Source organism: Telopea speciosissima, chromosome 1, assembly GCF_018873765.1.
Source record: "Telopea speciosissima isolate NSW1024214 ecotype Mountain lineage chromosome 1, Tspe_v1, whole genome shotgun sequence".
Taxonomy (NCBI): domain Eukaryota; kingdom Viridiplantae; phylum Streptophyta; class Magnoliopsida; order Proteales; family Proteaceae; genus Telopea; species Telopea speciosissima.
Window position 1 is genome coordinate 59,616,364 of NC_057916.1, and position 18,308 is coordinate 59,634,671.

General features: G+C 39.5%; 1 protein-coding gene across 1 annotated transcript in view; it reads right to left on the minus strand.

The window, feature by feature from the left end:
- The window catches only part of LOC122651977 (5'-3' exoribonuclease 4-like), a 60,213-nt gene that overhangs the window by 19,337 nt on the left and 22,568 nt on the right, over positions 1-18,308 (minus strand). The window contains exons 11-17 of the mRNA XM_043845582.1: positions 15,526-15,631; positions 15,165-15,236; positions 14,978-15,073; positions 14,644-14,714; positions 7,558-7,686; positions 7,401-7,477; positions 7,257-7,297 (exon numbers count right to left, since the gene is read on the minus strand). Of these exons, the coding sequence (XP_043701517.1) occupies positions 7,257-7,297; positions 7,401-7,477; positions 7,558-7,686; positions 14,644-14,714; positions 14,978-15,073; positions 15,165-15,236; positions 15,526-15,631 (592 nt within the window). The remainder of the gene's footprint in view (positions 1-7,256; positions 7,298-7,400; positions 7,478-7,557; positions 7,687-14,643; positions 14,715-14,977; positions 15,074-15,164; positions 15,237-15,525; positions 15,632-18,308) is intronic.

Consider the following 18,308-nt stretch of genomic DNA (forward strand, 5'->3'; position numbering starts at 1 on the left):
GATAAAAATCAGAATAACATCACCTAATATAGATATCGAAGAATGCCTTTGGGAAGATAAATAAAAGCCCAGAAGCTCAGACCAAGAAGCCAACAGCTTCAGCAGTTATAGAGAATAGCAGTTCCAGAAAATCTTGAAAAAACAGAGTATCGCAAGTAAAAAAAAACCTGTAGTCCTTCAGGAGCAGCAATAGGAGAACTCTAAAGGTCTCAAAACTGTGATCGAGTGACACATATATGCAGCAAAATAGAACCCTCCAGGTTGGAGCAGTACATCTGGTGGAATGAAGAGAACCAGAAAAAAAATCCACAAAAAACTTGCGCAAGAAGAAATCCTTCACTCGATCCTTAGAACATCAGTTAGCCCTTGTAGGGAATGTATGCAGAATCAATCCTTACACAGCACATGATCTTCTGACATAGTATATGATAGCAGAACAGTCCTAGTTTGCTTGCGTAATCGTCAACTAGGACATCATGCAGATAGGCAGCACAGGCTGCTGCAGCCAAGAAGAAGGAGGGAATCTAACTTGATCAAACCAGAATTGTAGAAAGAACAACCAAGATTTAATCAAGCTCTGATACCATGTAACAGAAATAAAAAGAAAAAGACTGATCAGAAGAAGGAGATGAAGGAGAGGGAAGATGAGGGAAGAGCCTGCTAGAGATGGAGCAGTCTCGATTGTGAGAGTTGCTCCTCTCATGCAGGAAATATATTAAATAATCTTTCTAAATATGTTTCCTAGTTTAAGGAAACAGAATTACATTTAATAACTGAAATAAGGAAAGGGAATAAGAACAAAATAAGAAGACTACAGCTGGCAAACTATAGCTGGCCTATGGACTAGCTAGCTGTATCCATGACTTATGTACCCCCACGGTACATTAAGTCATGGACCCCCATACACATTTAATATATTTAACACTCTTATTTCTGGACATTATATTGGAGTTTTTTGTGGATTTCTCATCACCACAGCCCCTCTCTGCGATTTGGGTTTCTCTCCTGTCAGTATGGGTGATTCAATTACTTCAACTGCTACTTCTGTGGGTGACGGCCAAGGCAAATCAGATTATCATACTTTTCCTCCTAATCCAATCAAATTGGATGGCACTAATTACTTGCTTTGGTCTCGGTCTGCTTCCTTTGCCATTGCTGGCTATGTCCTTACTGACCATATTAATGACACCAATATTATGCCCACTGAGACCGGTGCTGCTCAAGAAAGATGGCTTGCAAACAATGGAGTGCTCATGTCCTACTTTATTGGCTCCATGACTTCAAACCTTACGAATGGGTTTCTTCTCCTTGATACAGCCTCTCAGATTTGGGCTGCTTGTAAGGAAACCTACAGGCAACTTGGCAATGATGCCCTGGTGTATGAACTCCGTAAGAAGGCTCTACACACTACACAGGAAGAATTATCTGTCTCCAAATATTATGCTACTTTGTGTAGTCTTTGGCAGCAATTGGACCACTTCTCTAATTATTACCCGACTACAGCTGCTGACATCACTTCATACAAGAAGTATGTGGACAAGATTCGGGTTTATGATTTCTGGTTGGTCTGAATGTGGAATATGACCAGATTCGTGTTCAAGTGTTGAGCCATAAGCCTTTTTCACACTTGAACAGTCATGCTTTGGTCTCCTCTGAGGAAAACCGTAGGACTGCTATGTTGCACCCTCCTATTACTGACAGATCAGCCATCCAGATTACTGCCCCTGCTACTCTTGCACCTATTGGCACCTCTTCTGGTAATTCTACTCCTGGCACTGTTGTTTGTGAGCATTGTCACAAACCTTACCACACCAAAGAAAAGTGTTGGAAACTTCATGGGAAACCGGTTGACTTTGAGACTAAGTGAGCTGCCAAGAAAAAGCTAAAGAACAAGACCAATCATACTGAGTCTGTTACCACAGCCCCTGCTACTGACACTGGTCTATCCCAGGACGATCTACAGGCATTCCTTCGTGTGCTAAGGACTTCTCTTGTTGCTGCCTCTACTACATCCGCTGCTATTGCCAACTCTTCTGCTACTCCAGGTTCACACTTTGCTCGGTCAGGTATTCCATTTGGTGGTCATTGTGCTTTTGTAACTTCCCATCCATGGATCATAGATTCTAGAGCTACAGATCACATGACCGGTTGCTCTAGCCTGTTCCATCGTTATTCTCCCACTTCTGGGAAAGACAAGGTCAAAGTAGCTGATGGTTCCCTTTCTTCCATATCTGGAAAAGGAATCATCAACTGCACTTCCTCTCTTCCTTTGTTCTCTGTTTTACATATTCCTAATTTTACTACTAACCTTCTTTTCATTAGTAGTATTACTCGTGATCTTAATAGCAAAATAACTTTTTTTCCTTCCCATTGTGTTTTTCAGGATCTAGGCTCTGGGCTGACGATTGGATTGGGTAAAGTACATGGTGGATTGTACCTGCTTGAAGATGGTCGTCACTCTCCACCACCAATACCTTCTCCACTGCACCAGAGCTCCTTGGTTTCTTCTGAACTTTGCCAATGGCACTCTAGATTAGGTCACCCTCCATTAGGAGTTTTAGCACATTTATTTCCTTGTTTGGTCACCCAATGTAATGAGGATGACTTTTTTTGTGAGGCTTGTGTTCTGGCCAAACAGACACGTTCAACTTATTCTTCATCAAATAAAAGGAGTTCTTCTTGTTTTCAATTGGTGCATTCTGATGTTTGGGTCCTAGTCGTAAAACATCTCTTTCTGGTCATCGATGGTTTATCTCTTTTATTGACTGTCACTCTAGGAATACATGGGTGTATCTTTTACACACAAAAAATCAGGTTTTTGATGTTTTCAACATTTTCATAAAATGATCCAAACTCAATTCCAAGCTACTCTCAAAATATTGAGAAGTGATAATGGAACTGAGTATAAAGAGTCCCACTTTCCAAAATATCTAGCTGACCATGGTATTGTTTACCAAACTAATTGTGTTGATACATCGGCCAAGAATGGTGTAGCAGAAAGGAAAAACCACTACTTGTTATAGACTTATAGGTGGCCAGGGCTTTAATGTTTGCTAGGTATGTCCCATCTCAATATTGAGAAGATGTTGTTCTCACTGCAGCCTATCTCATCAATAGATTACCTTCTCGGGTTCTTGACTCCCGCAGCCCAGCTGATGTTTTAATGGGGAATTCCTCCTTTATTGTGACTCCCAAAGTGTTTGGTTGTGAGTGTTATGCTAAAGATACAAAATCTCTAAGCAAACTTGAACCTAGGGGGTTACGTTGCATTTTCTTGGGTTATTCTCCAACCCAGAAGGGTTATAAATGTTACCATCCCCCTTCCTGCCGTACTTTGGTCAGTATGGATGTTGTCTTTCATGAGACCCTTTCCTATTATTCTTCACCACCTCTTCAGGGGGAGAGTTTCAGTGAAGATGTGTTGTCTTTTGAGGTTCCTCCTCTAGAGGTTCCTCCTTTTCTAACCCCTACGGTTGCTGCCCCGCCCCCCATGGCTGCTGCCCAACCTCCTTTGAATGCTGCACAACCTTCTTTGATTGCTGCCTAACCTCCTCTGGCTGTTCCCTCTCATCTAAAGGGAATCCTTTACAGGGGGAGACCATGGAAAAAAATGTTGTTAATGTTCCTATTCAGGGGAAGCTGACTCCAGTCCAGAGAACTATTGGTGAGTTTCAGAAGAGGATTGACAACTCCAATATGATCACCTATAAAAAGGGTGGCACCAAAAGAGGGCAACTTCAATCCACTGTAGCACCAATACCCATCCAGTTGCCGGCTCAAGATCCAGATCCTTCCTCTCCTGGTAAGCCCTCTTCTTCCGACCTACCTATTGCTCATCGCAAAGGTACTAGGACTTGCACTCTGCATCCCATATCTCATTTTGTTTCGTATAGTTCTCTTTCTCCTTTTCGTGCATTTGTATCTTCTCCTTTTGTTTCGATTCCTAAAAATTGGTAGGAAGCATCTATAGATGGAAAGTGGAAGGTAGCAATGTTGGAAGAAATGAGAGCACTACACAAAAATAATACGTGGGATCTTGTGGCTCTTCTACCAGGGAAAAAACTAGTTGGATGTAAATGGATCTTTGTGGTTAAACAGAAGGTTGATAGTACAGTGGATCTATATAAGGCACATCTAGTTGTAATGGGGTTCACTCAAACTTATGGAGTTGACTATCAGGAGACCTTTGCACCAGTGGTGAAACTTAACACTGTAAGGGTGTTATTATCTTGTGCTGCAAATCTTGGGTGCGATCTTCAGCAGGTGGATATAAAGAATGCCTTCCTCCATGGGGAGCTTAAGGAAGAGGTATATATAGATATTCTACCAGGCTTCTCTAACGACAGGACTAGGGGTAAGGTATGTAAATAGAAGCGTGTCCTTTGTGGGTTGAAGCAGTCACCTAGAGCCTGGTTTGGCAGATTTCAGCAGGCTATAAGCAAAGCAATGCTAATCACACTCTGTTCATCAAACGAGTTGGTGACAAGGTAACTATTCTCATAGTCTATGTGGATGATATTATGGTCACTGGTAATAATTGTGATGCTATCAAGAATTTGAAGCTCTTCCTTGGTCGTGAGTTTGAAGTAAAGGATCTGGGGACTCTAAAATATTTTCTAGGGATAGAAGTTGCTCGATCTTCGAAGGGCATCTTTCTTTCTCAAAGAAAATGCATCCTAGATTTGTTGTCTGAGACTAGGTTGCTAGGTTGTCATCCTTCAAATACTCCTATGGAAGCTACTACAAGACTTAAGGAGAAAGAGGGTGAACCTGTTGACAAGGCTCGTTATCAACAACTAGTGGGCAAACTAATCTATTTCTCTCACACACGACCTGACATAGCCATTACTGTAATTTTGGTGAGCCAGTTTATGCATGATCCCTATTCCTCTCACATGGAGGCAGTCCTTCGTATTTTGTGGCATTTGAAGTTTGCTCCAGGAAAAGGAATCCTTCTCTCTCCCAATGGTCATCTGAAGGTTGAAGCTTATACTGATGCCGATTGGGCTGGCTCCACTGACAGAAGATCAATTTCTGGCTAGTGTTCCTTTGTGGGTGGGAACCTTGTCACATGGCGTAGCAAGAAGTAGAATGTTATGGCATAGTCCAGTGCTGAAGTAGAGTTTCGTGCGATGGCACAAGGAATTTGTGAACTTCTATGACTTAGAGGATTATTGCAAGATATTGGTGTTGCTGTCCATCTTCCCATGATGCTTTATTGTGATAATAAAGCAGCCATTAGCGTTGCTCATAACCCTGTCCAGCATGATCGTACTAAGTATGTGGAGGTTGATCGACATTTCATGAAGGAGAAGCTCGAAGCCGGACTCATCTATGTTCCCTTTGTGAAGTCTGCTGATTAGTTACCCGATGTGTTCACTAAGGGACTAAGTGGCAAAGTGTTTCTTCATATCTTAGTCAAGTTGGGCATGCGTGACATATATGCTCCAACTTGAGGGGGAGTGATGGATGGTATGGGCCAGAATACCGTGGGGGTATTCTGGACTTTTTCCCTTTTTATTATTCTCTTTACTATGTACAGCCGACTCTAATAAATGTTGGGGCAATTCTGTCCATGTAATGTTTCAGTCTTTATTATAAATATACAGCTTGGGATCAGTCTTTGATCATCCAAGCATTCAGCTCTAGTTTTATTCCTGTTAACAGCTATATATGAACCTGATCTGAGGTCCATATGTGGGCCTAACTACCAGCTGGCTGGGCTGGTTCTTAGATTCTTAGCTAGCTCACATGAGCTCATTAGTCGCTTATTTAGTTTATTTTCATTCCTAATAGAATTAGGATTACTGCTTATTAGTTGTTTTAAAATTCAGCAAGGTTGTAAGTACTCCTACTCAAGGTTTAAAGTATCGGGATCGGGTATCGTATTAAAAGGGTGATTTTAAGAGGCGTATTGTATCATATCGTATCGGAGAGATGCAAGATACACTAGATATGCATAGAAATGGTCAAGAAACATATAAAAATGCCTAAGATTTACGCAACATACAGTTTTGAGGCATATAACATTATAAATAAGTAATATGTAAAATATATCATGTATAAAAAGGAGAAGAAAGTACGATGAGACAAGTGCATTCAATTGATTATATATAAAGGATGAGGATTCTTACATGTACTAATCCCAAAAAAAATTTGGGTATCGTATCGGAAGGGTGATTTTAAGATACTATCGGTTAGTATCAGCGGATACGGAAGGATAATTAAAACCTTGCTCCTATTCATGATAGGAGTCTGATTTCCAGTTTTCATGGTTTGAATAGGACTTCGTTTTATTTCTATATATACAATGTAAGGGTGCTCAGCCAGACATGATTGGAGTAATTGAATTTGAGTTGCCTTAGCTGCAAGACAATTGTGTGATACAGTGGGTGAGAGACCCGACCTGAGATATGTCAAGTTGTCTTTGAGTTCTTCCCCTGCTCTGTTCTACCGCCAAGTTCTGATTGTGATTGAAGTTTGATCAAGATCCATAGTTGCTGTTGGTGTTTTGTTATCTGATTTCAAGAGGGTGGGCTATTCTTTCATAATATATTCAATCCCTGTTGTCAAGTACAGGTCAGAATTTAATTCCAGATCTAAGGCTCCTGTCCACGCTCTGTTTTCCTCTTGATTTCAGCAATAGTATTCTGATGATTAAACCCTAACCCCTGATCTGATTTAATCCAAACTTCGGGAAATCAAAGGGCCACCCTAGACCTAGACTCAATCTGAGTTTTGGGGCTATCTGAGTTGCTGTTTGCATGCTACTTAATTATCACCATAAACCTGCAACTTGTGATTCCAGAAATTTGTTCCTTTGATTAAATCTACTCTAGCTGCGATGGAGTACAGCCGCAGGAAGGTCTATATTTGAACTTCATCTGAGGTCCATATGTGGGCCTAATTACCAGCCAGTTGGGCTGGGTCTTAGCTAGCTCGCATGAGCTGGTTCTCTTTTAGGAAGAAATTAGGAACTTCCTTTTCAACTTAGATGTTACAGTTTCAACAACCTCCTACCAAATATTTTAACTTATTTTTCGTCCCCTAGATGCAAAGGACTGAATGAAAAGCTCGGCAAGTGATTAGTAGCAAATTTCAAAGATAAAACTTATAGGTACCAGCAATTATTAACTCAAATGCCAAGCCACTCAAGTAGGCAAGCAGATGACTCAGGGATCAGCCATAGAAGTATTAGAATCGGGAAGTTCTTCAGAAAACCAATACATAGAGGAGAACTCGTAACCAACCATTACCTGCCATGCAAATCGCTTTCCATTCATGTCAAGCTCAAAATCTGCCAGAAGGTGTGACTGTTAGCTTCTATCCCAAATTTTCTTTTCCAAATATTAATTAGATTATATTAGTAAAATTGCAAATACTATTATTAAAAATCCCACCTGTGGGATAAAAATCTGAAATAGGTGATGACGAATCTGTCATCAATACCCTGTAAAACAAAGGCAGTGCATGTGCACTACCCACACACAAACTAGATCAGAGACAGAGTCAATCGTTGACTTTAACACAGGGCAAAACAAGTAACCCACTGCATACCTTGCGGCAGGCAATACGCTCATTAACTGATTAAGTGGCTTGAAGGGTTCACCAAGTGTGAATTGGATCTCCAACTGACCAAGAGCATAAAAATCCGAAGCAAATGGACCATAATGGTAAGGATAGAACCTGTAGAGTTGGAAACTAGATATTCAGAAATAAAGGACTAGAACATATCACCAGAGCAATCAAATTTCCTACTCTATTCGGGAGGCATGAAGGAATAAATATTGAATGGATATAGTCAAGGGCATGATGTATATGTTTGTACACTACAGTTTGCAGAAATCCGTATATATGATGTGAAATATGCGGAGAAAATAGCACACAAGCAACAATATCCATCAGATAAATAAATGGCAAAGACAATAGAGAATTAAGTACACAATCATCTAATGGTTAACCAATGCATCCAACAGAAAATGACTTATCCCACTCCAGAGAGGGAGAGAGATGAAAGAAATTTCAAGTACACTACCTCACACACAGCTGATGGAGGAGCATTCCCAGCTAATTTATGTGGATTTGACTTTTCAACAGATTAAATCTGATATTGTTTTGTACTATGGGAGTACTATATTATTGTAGGCCATAAGCATAGGATTGTGTATTTGGTGGCTGAAACAAAATCGGAAGTAAATGCCAGGTTAGAAACATGGAAAGATGCTTTAGAGTCAAATGGTTTTCGAATAAGATCAACTAAAACAACATATAAATGGAGTATAACTTCGGTAAAAATAGGAGTGGAAATTGTATGGTTATAAATGACAGAAATACCTAGGAAATTGTATGGTTATAAATAACAGAGAAATACCTAGAGAAAATTCTCGGTATTTAGGCTCCATCATAAATAGAGGATAAATCGAGGAAGATGCTGCTAATAGAATTGAAGGCAGACAGATAGAATTCTTCTAGAGTTTTGTATGATCGATGCATTCCATTAAGACTTAAAAGGGAACTTTTATAAGATAGTCACAAGACGAGCAATGTTATATGAAGCTGATTGTTGCATGACAAAGACGCAACAAATAAATAAGCAAGTGTAACAGAGATGACAATGGTGAGGTGGATAAGTGGCAAACCAAAAAAGATAAAATAAGCAATGAACACATTGGTGGTGATTTTGAGCAGGCCTTGATAGGTGACAAGTTGAAGGAGGGCAGGTTGACATGGTTAGAGCATGTGCAATGAGGCTATTGAATTCACCAGAAAGGATAACTGATAGTTTGCAGATTATAGGAGATAAAAGAACAAGGGTAAGACAAACATTACCTGGGAAGTAGTAGTACCAAAACATATGGACGCCTTAGGTGCAATAATAATGATTCTAAAAAAGGCTGAATGGAAAAAAGGATTCATAAGCCGATCCCATTTATTTGAGAAAGAGCTTAGTCATGTTGAATTTAGTATAGGGTCGAATCTGTATTAAATCTTGGGCCTTTTTTGTTGGGTTAAGTTGTAAAGGGCCACTGGGCCTAAATGATAAACGCCTTATATGAGGATGCAATGGGTAATACAAATTTTGATTAATTACCTTCTTTGTCTACAGGTAGTAAAGGGTTCACTTAGTAGATCAGAAGTTTAGTCAGACTCGGAGGTAATCAAAGAGTCCAAGTTCAAAGTTGACTATTGTCAATAGGAGTCAATCACTCTAAACACATATCTGGGCATTAGGCTTGTAATTGGTTTTTTAAGAAATTTGAATAGAAATCATTAGGAGATAACAAGGAGATCTCCTGAGCAACAGCTAGAAGTTCTCTGCTTATGTTATCTTCTTCAAATTTGACAATTGAATCCTGCAGAAGTTATGTAGAGATTCATATGCACCACTCAATCAGGTTAGGAACTTTTGATTCCAGACCAGATTCTGCATTTCAATTTCATATATTTCTAACAGAATTTGTTGACATACTAAAATAAATTGATCTAAATTTTTATATTCTAATATAAATTCACTCCTGTAATTTTAATTTGAGTGTTTACAACTATAGACCTGATTTGGTATGATTTCTATTTCAATTTAATGGGGTGATTTGTATTTTGGAAATTGTTTGGTTTGATTTGTACAACCTATTTCAGAATTTCTATTTCATTTGATTTTTATCTTGCTCTTTAATGAGCACATGGTTAAGATGATGGGTAAAGTAGTAATTTCATGTAAAAATTAGAACACCACCCTTCTTCTTCTTCTCCTAATGGCTGCACCACCACCACTCTCTCCCAAAGAAATATAGAGAATCTATTCTCAGAAATTGAACCACCAAATGGGTTTCTTATTCTTGGAATATTTCAGATTGATGCAACCAAAACAATTTCAATTTTTTGACCCATAATCTATTTGTTGACTATTTTCATGAAATCAATCCGAAATGGAAATAGAAATCATACCAAACCAACCCTAAATCAATCTTATTAGCATTCTGTTTTAGCAGTTTACTCGGCCCATTGTTACTTTACATTTGAACTTTGACCTAGGTTTTGTTCTAGAGACCAGCAGATGAATCCATTCAAATCACACCTGTCAGAGTGACTGAGAAACCAATCATTATTTTGGCAGGTCTGCAACTCATTAAAAAAGCCATGCCCTTTAGAGACTTTGTGATGCAGGAACGATGGCTAGGACTTGCTAGTTTCACTTTCTTTTCCAATTCTGGTTTAATTTGTGGTTTGATTCAGTAGTTTGGGTCTGTTTTAGTGGTCAAGTGATTATTTAAGTGGACACTTCATCAAAGAAAAACTTAAAGAAGGCCTGATTTGTTGTTCCATTCGTCACTTCAGAAGATCAACTAGCTGATGTGTTCACAAAGGGATTAACATCTAAATTATTTCATCCTGTTGTATCCAAGTTGGGCATGAAGGATATTCATGCACCAACTTGAGGGGGAATGTTGAGGATAAAGGTTACGTACCCATCTAGTTCAATGTATGTAGGGTTGACTGTATTGTGACTCAGCATACTATATTTTTAACCATTATCCAACCTATAAATAACAATGGCCTCTGTGACTATTGACAGACCAATCTATTCTCTCTAATCTTTTCTTCTCAACTGTATTACTTACTCTGCATCAGCAGTAGTTTATTTGTGTTCAAGTAGTATCAGTGTGAAATCCGCCCCTAAGCTAGGTCTAACTGAAATTTTACGATTTCAGGTTCCGGTTCATTAACCAGGTACACCTCGAAGTTGTGGGTTGTCTCACTAGAGGATTCGAATCAGTCCCATGACTCACCTATGGAAATTCCCGAAGAACCAACTCAGTTAGCCCTTGTTGACTCTAAAGAGCCTAACGAGGGTCAGCATATAAGTTTTGCATGCCAGATATGCTTTACGGGGCAGGTGCAAAACCTATTATTAAAATAGGGTGGGATTCCAAGTGAGCCATTATCAAAGTGTATAGAATTAATACCTTATCGTATATGGGGCAGAAATGTAATTTTCCCTTGTGGGACCCACACCCCCGGGTGTCCCCGAGCTGCCCATGTACCATCACAGCCAGGTCCTATATTAAGTCTTGAAACCTCCACCCCATAACTTAACTATAAGTTATTAGTGAGTTATTTGTCTTTAATTACATTGGAGAATCACATTCTCCAAACTAATTCTATTTGGCTTAACCAAACAAGCCTCAGTAGACTTGACTATATAAGTAACTCTTAGCTTTAGGATTCATTTTAAACCCAAATCAGAATTTGGTTCTGCTCTAAAGAAAGAAGAAAAGAAAAGAGAAAAGGAGGGGAAAGTAGAAGAAGGGCTTGAAGATTCTTGGAGCTTGGAAGGAGAAGCTCTAGGGACTGATTTGGTTGGGCTGCTATCATCTTCCCTATTTCATGTCTTTGGTAAGTCATCAAACTATTCTGAAATTTCCCAAATTCCACCCTTTTTCCTTGTTTTCCCAACTGAGTTTATAACTCAATCAACCCAAAAACCTTGAGGCTAGATAATTGACCTTTAAAGGCCCTAAAACCTACTTGAATTTGGTTGATTCAACTCAATTGAGGATCATCTCCAACCTATTATGCTATCCCATTTGCCCTCTTTCTCTTGGGTTCAGCCATACCCTTGAAATTCTAAGAATTCTGATTTTTAATCTTTAATTGAAATTCATGATTTTGGTCATGCATGCAATTGGGTCAAAATGACCCTATGGCAGTACCCTTAGTTTTCCCTAAGTTAATTTGGGGGATTAGGTTCCATTCATGGCAAGATCCATGAAATTGGAACTCAAAAATAGGCACTGTATTACCAACCGGATCCAGAGCCTGTGACCCCAACGGCCGACCGGATTCAGGGCTGGTCTGTCTGAATCCGGTCCATCCTTGCTGTCTCTGCTTTGGTCCTAGTTGATTTAGGCTTTAACCTAGGCTTATATAGGGTCTAATACATGCTATTTACTACTGTTTAGGACTGTAATTTCCTTTTGTTAAGGTTTATTTGGAAGTTGGATCATCTACAGACTTGTACAAACATCCAACTCTAGGTAAGGGATTTTGACCTTAATTTGTGGAGTGTTTCTTAGTGTCATTGCTTTTATGCTTGCTGCATCTGTTCATACACCATGTTAGTTGTTAAGATTCATATATGTTTATAGTCTTTTCTTTTGCAGTAGATGTATGCATGATGTTAGGATGCATTTCATACTGCATTTGCATATTATTATTATGTTCTATGATTATTATGAATGAGATGTTGATGGTACTGATTTACTACTGATGTAACATATGACATCATGTTAGAATGCATATGGCTAGGTTATCATAAACCCAATGCTACGACCATTGCCAACAGGGGGTGAAGTGTTGGATTACCCGTGGTAGGTCTGAAGGATAAATTCCGGAATGCCATTCACTGTCCCAGGTCTGAAGAGTAAATACCAAAATTGTACATTTCGGAACTGGCAGGTCTTCACCGTAGTAGAGTGGTATTCTCGGGTGACCGATGTTTGGTTTGCGTTTCCGGGACCGATGCTATCATACCTACTACAGTAACATTTATACCTCATGAAACTTAGAACTGTTGCTAGATGCATACTTAGCTTTAAGACCATTCATCATGGACTATTTGCATCTGTTTGCATGTTTTTCCTTGTTGGGCTCAGTGGAGCTCATCCCTTGATATACCTTTATTTTAGACATGGCAACTGACGTGATGTTGATGGATGTGGATCTGGATGGGCACAAAGATGTACGTGATGATGATAGCTGTACTTATTGGCTACTGCTTGAAGATGTTGGATGATGGGTTATGTTTTGATCAACTTCTGATATGTTTTTTAGAAGTTAATCTTGTTGGATATTATGTATTTATATAAGAATGATTGTAAAGCTTAGATCAACAATATGGTTAAGTAAATACTTATGTTATCATTTAGTACTCTGCTACTGAAGTTCATAATAGTATTTTGTTCTTCCGCTGCATTCTCCGATTTCCATATAGATCATTATGACTTTTAACTGTGAGGTAGGCCATTGAACTGAGATCCTGGTGGTTTTGGGAATGTCTGTGGACATTTGGTCACATAACCCAGGCAAGTCTGGGTGGGGACGCGGGGTGTGACAATCAAAACATTGTTGGATGGTACGATGTAGACAAAAGAGGGTTAGTCAATTAAAGAAACTATGATGTTACATACTGAAATTGGGAGAAGTGGCATCTCAAAGCAGTACTGAAACCAAGTTTCTTCTTACTTCTGTTTGTGGTCTTTTAAAATAAAATGCAAACATGTAGTTAATGACTTTCTTCACTATGGGTTATGGATGAAAAACCTTGAAGGTACAGGTTGACACTTGAAGAAGGCAACCTATCAGAAAATGATAAGAGAAATCTCAATCAAGAAATTACGCCATTTTATTGTTAGCATGACTGTCATGGTGCTACAGAAAGCCTAGGCAATGGCCACCCACCTTGATGCATAACTGTTGCCTAGGCAAGGGCAAGGCACTCAAGATGAGCACCATATTTGCCCATAATTTGTATGCCAATTCCAGATACATCTTCTTCACCTCCCCCCCCCCCCCCCTTCTGTTCCCTTTCCCTTGATCTGGTCTGTATGAAGTGTGCATCCCTGACTGCCTTGTCGTGTAGGCATCGCATTGAGAACATTTGGATACTTATTTATGATTTAAATAAGACGTATATTATTATAGCTAAAGATACCAAATGCCACCACAACACATACCGAGCAGTTTCCATATTTCTCATATGTAGCAACATTATTTCCCATGTAGTAACCTTAACTTTATGCAATTGATAGAATTTATATATGAAGGATTGTAATGTTTTTGGAACAACAAAAATTGCAGCAAAACAGTTCATCAACTTCCATCAAAACAAGGTAAATGACATTAGTGTATATGGAATTTCAACTTCGCCAAAAACTTAAAATTTTGAAATTTCAAACAAAATTCTAAAAAATGGTTCAATAAAGTGGAAGCAGTGCTTCTATTGTTTGTCAGCCCTTACTGTGTGAGAGCAAAAAAAAAAAAAGAAGACCTGGCCATCTGCGACAACTCGCATTTGGAGGGGGATGCCAGGCTACTGCGGATAATGGTCAATTGTTCAACAGGTGGTGACCTTCTTCTTATGATGCCCAACCAAACCAATAATTAACTATAGAAGATGATTACAGAAAAATAGTTCACCAACATGCTGATATATGGCTCCAAGATGCTTCTTTCTCAAAAGGTTTTCTTCATTCTAATCTACTACTCAATGTGCTGTAGTCTGGATATAAGTCAAAAGTTAAATATTTATTGGCTTGTTGCCACTCCTTACAGCATGCATGAATAGTAAGAAGAAGGTATAAAAGTAAAATTAAAATTTTTAAAAAGAAAAAAGTAAGCTTCGCTGCAAGCTATACTGTAACATTTTAACTTTCTCTTTTAGCATAAATAAGTAGTTTTTTCTCCATTTAAATGAAAGGGGTTTCATCTATCTTAAATATTGCAAGATTACAGAAATTTAAGTGAAGAGTCAGACTAACTGTAGTATAGAAAATATAGCAAGTTCAATTATCAAAAAAAAAGCAAGACAATCATTTACTTGTAACAGCAATGAATAGAAGACATGACAAAGAATCTAGTTCACACCATTGCCAGGAGCATACTCCTTGATAGTAATAATGCATGACCCAGCAAATTCCTTCAATATATTTTAAAACCTAGGAATGTAGAAAAGCAAAGCCTGAGTTAGCTATAAGCAAGTCAAATCCAAATACAGCGAAAGAGAAAAGGAAAAACAGTTTCAAAGGAGTCTCGTCGATTTCAGAACAATACCAAAGATTAAAGCATGAAGAAGAAAAACCAAATCCAGTATGAAGTAGAGATTTGCAAAATCAAAGACAACCATTTTTTTACGTTTTGGTTGGGGGGCAGGGGGATTGGAAAGACCAAGATGAATTTTCAAACTGGAAATTTGGTTTACCGCATGACTTCGAATTTTTTCCTGGTCATCTTTAGTCTTTGTTTCAAACTTCTCAGTATAAAACCTTTCTTTCCATCCTTTATCTCCCAGTTTAACCTGTTCAACATAGGCTTCAACTCCAAAATACAATGGCAGGACTGGCTAAATACAATCCATAAAAACAGGATATAAAAGTGACACAGCATACCTTGTCAACCACTGCATTAGCGTCGTAAGATGTTTCCTTACTGATGGAGATTGGAGTCTTCTTCTTATCAACCTGTTGGTTCAAAAGGGGTGGCATTAGACTGAACCATATTTGTCATGGGGTCTAGGCGATCCTAGGCATTGGAGGAGGGAAAAAATCAAGGTGACACCAATAAGGCGCCGTCAAGGCGACCAAGGCATCCTTCAAGCAAAGGGCGCAAATGACAACTATGGACTGAACATTATGGTTCACAATATTTTCTCAAAAGATTCTGAATTTCAAAGTATAAGTGGAAATTTTAGATATATACATATGCAGTACTCATATTTTGTGAAGGTTTACATACTGTATTTGCCATGACCTTAGAAGAGGACAATAAACTCTCAGAGTTCTTTAGTCGCTTAGCATGAGGTAGTTTAGAAGAGTCGCTGCTTCTGCCATGCTTCCTATTTCCCTCCTGTGTCTGAACAAAATTCAAATCAAACCGATGGCATTTTAGAAGCAATGGGGCAGTAATGAAAAGCAAACTCCAAACCATTCCACCAGCATCTTATCAGTCAAACCAGGTTACAGGGCCATGATGAATAGTTTAGTGTTTTAGTGATAAAATTATGTTCCCATGACAGTACACACACTTTTATGACAAAACATAATAACAATTGAAATCTTTATGAAGAATTAACACAAATTACAGAGCGCATTAGAAAATTTCTGCTCCTTCATAATGCTCACCCAATAAAGGAGATTATGGCTAGAATTAGAAACCAGGTTAAAGGATCATGACGAAAATTTTAGGCTGCGTTGGTAACATTCTACGGAACGTATTTTTTCATTTTTTTTTTCTCTCACAAACCGATGTTTTCTCCATTGTTTCCAACCCCAAAAATGTCATACGATTCCCCTCATGTCTGTGTACATTATCTGCCTTGCTATGTCCAGACTTGAAATAACTTTTGTGAACCCAAGTGGCAAGGGTCTATGTTCAAAACTGCTTCACCTCTTTAGGAGACGTATTTCAATCTCCAACTCGAGGAGTTTTGATGCAATTCATGTTTGATCCTGCTTGTGGATTTTTATACCCTATTAGAATAAATTAGAAGCTTCTGCTTCACCCATTTACCCCTCATTTATGCTCAACGTTTATTGACTTGCTGTTACCATATGGGATCAGTAGGCACCAATTGTGTAATTCATTGTTGCCACAGTACTTCTCTACCTGTTCTGTGCATTCCTAATGTTATGGTTACTATTGTATTTTCTGTGGAGACTGTCTGCCGGTACTTTATATCCCTCTCTGCAATAAAGTATGTGATAGCATTTCCATTTAGTTCTTGGGAAGATGTGCTCATGTGTTGGCTTGTTACATTTAAGGACTATTTTCAGTTTGGCTTCACATGCATACTAATAGGGCAAATTAAGTTGCAATTTCCATATCTGGATCATACCTTCACCTATGCTCAAGTATATACTGTACAACTTAGAAGTCTTTTTCTTTTTTCTGTTAAAAAGGGGATCATTTCTGAATGGAAAGAAAACTTTTGAAATCACTGGATTCAAATGTTGCATCAATTTATTGGTCTTCATTTATGGAAGCAAAAAATTGGAGGAAGAGTGCATATATCAGGTTCTCATTTGACTTTAAAGTGAGAAATTGCCTTCCCTGAGATGGAAATATAAAGTAAACAATGCCCATAGCATTCTAATTGGAATAAGAGGAGAACCCTCATCCTTATTTATTAACTGAAGTTCTTTGAGGTTTTCTGTCCCATATTTGCTCTAGCTGATCAATGTCCTTCTACATCTACTGGTGCATCTGATCTGTTCTCCAAGCTTCTTACATCTACTGGTGTGGCATCTATGGTATTCCTAAAGCAACCATTAAGGCTATGGAACGCCTTCTCTGTGTTTTCCTTTGGAAAGGAAAAGAAACTTCCAAATTCCTCCACCCAATCAGCTGGAAGTCCATCTGTCTCCCCAAATCTGAAGGAGGACTGGGTATTCGTAGCATCCGCGATTCAAATACCACGGGCATCCTTAAGCTCATCTGGGAAATCTCCTCCCGTCAAGACTCCATCTGGGTCAATTGGGTGTACTCCCATCTCCTCAAGAACAATTCCATCTGGACTGTTCCTATCCCCTCTGCCTCCTCTTGGATCTAGCGCAAGATTCTCCTCCTTCGTCCCCTTGCTATCCGTGCTATCTCTTCCTAAATTGCCGATGGATCCTCCATCTTCCTTTGGCTGGATCCTTGGCATCCTCTTGGGTCCTCTACAATGTCTTTGGTCCTAGGACAATCTACTATTCTGGCATCCCAAAAATTGCCCCCTCTCCTCCCTCATTTCGCATGGCTCCTGGTTCCCCCTCCCTCCCTCCACCCTACCATTCTTTCCCAGGTCTGGCCTTCCCTCCCCCCACCTCATCCCCCACCCCCTTCATGTGGATAAGGTTGTTTGGCTCCCTTCCCCCAATGGCACCTTTAGCTCCTACTCTGCCAGGAACTTTGCCCGGACCCCCTCCCCCCTTGTTTCTTGGCACCAACTAGTTTGGTTCAAAGGTCACATCCCTAGACACAACTTTACAACCTAGCGCACCCATAGCCTTTGCCTCCCAACCCAAGCCTTCCTTCTCCACCGCAAAATCCCTGTCTTCCCTTCTTGTGTCTTTTGTTGAGCTCCGAGGACATTGACCATTTCTTCTTTGCTTTCCCATTCACCTCCACCATCTGAAAGCCCTTACTTCCATTTGGTCCCGCTGCAGGAGAACCCTTGCCTTTGACAAAGAATGGCTCTGGTTGGACATGACATTCTCTGGAGCCACTGTCTGTGACACTATTGGAAAGCTTGTATTCAGCGCCGCTATCTATCACATCTGGATGGAAAGGATTCTTAGGAGATGGACCTCCAACTCTCGATCTTTTGATTTGATTTGGAAAGTCATCTCCTTCAATGTCTCCTCTAAGCTCAGCTTCATCCCTATTAGGTCTATTTTGGATACCCCAAGGAACAGACACATAGTTGTATCCTGGGGCCTTGATATTCTCTTATGCAGCCCCCCACTTCTGCGTAGGTCGGCCTGTGGCTTCCCCCTCCCTTCCCCTTTTCTCTCTCTTTCCCCCCCATATTCTCTTTGTATATCCCCCCCCTT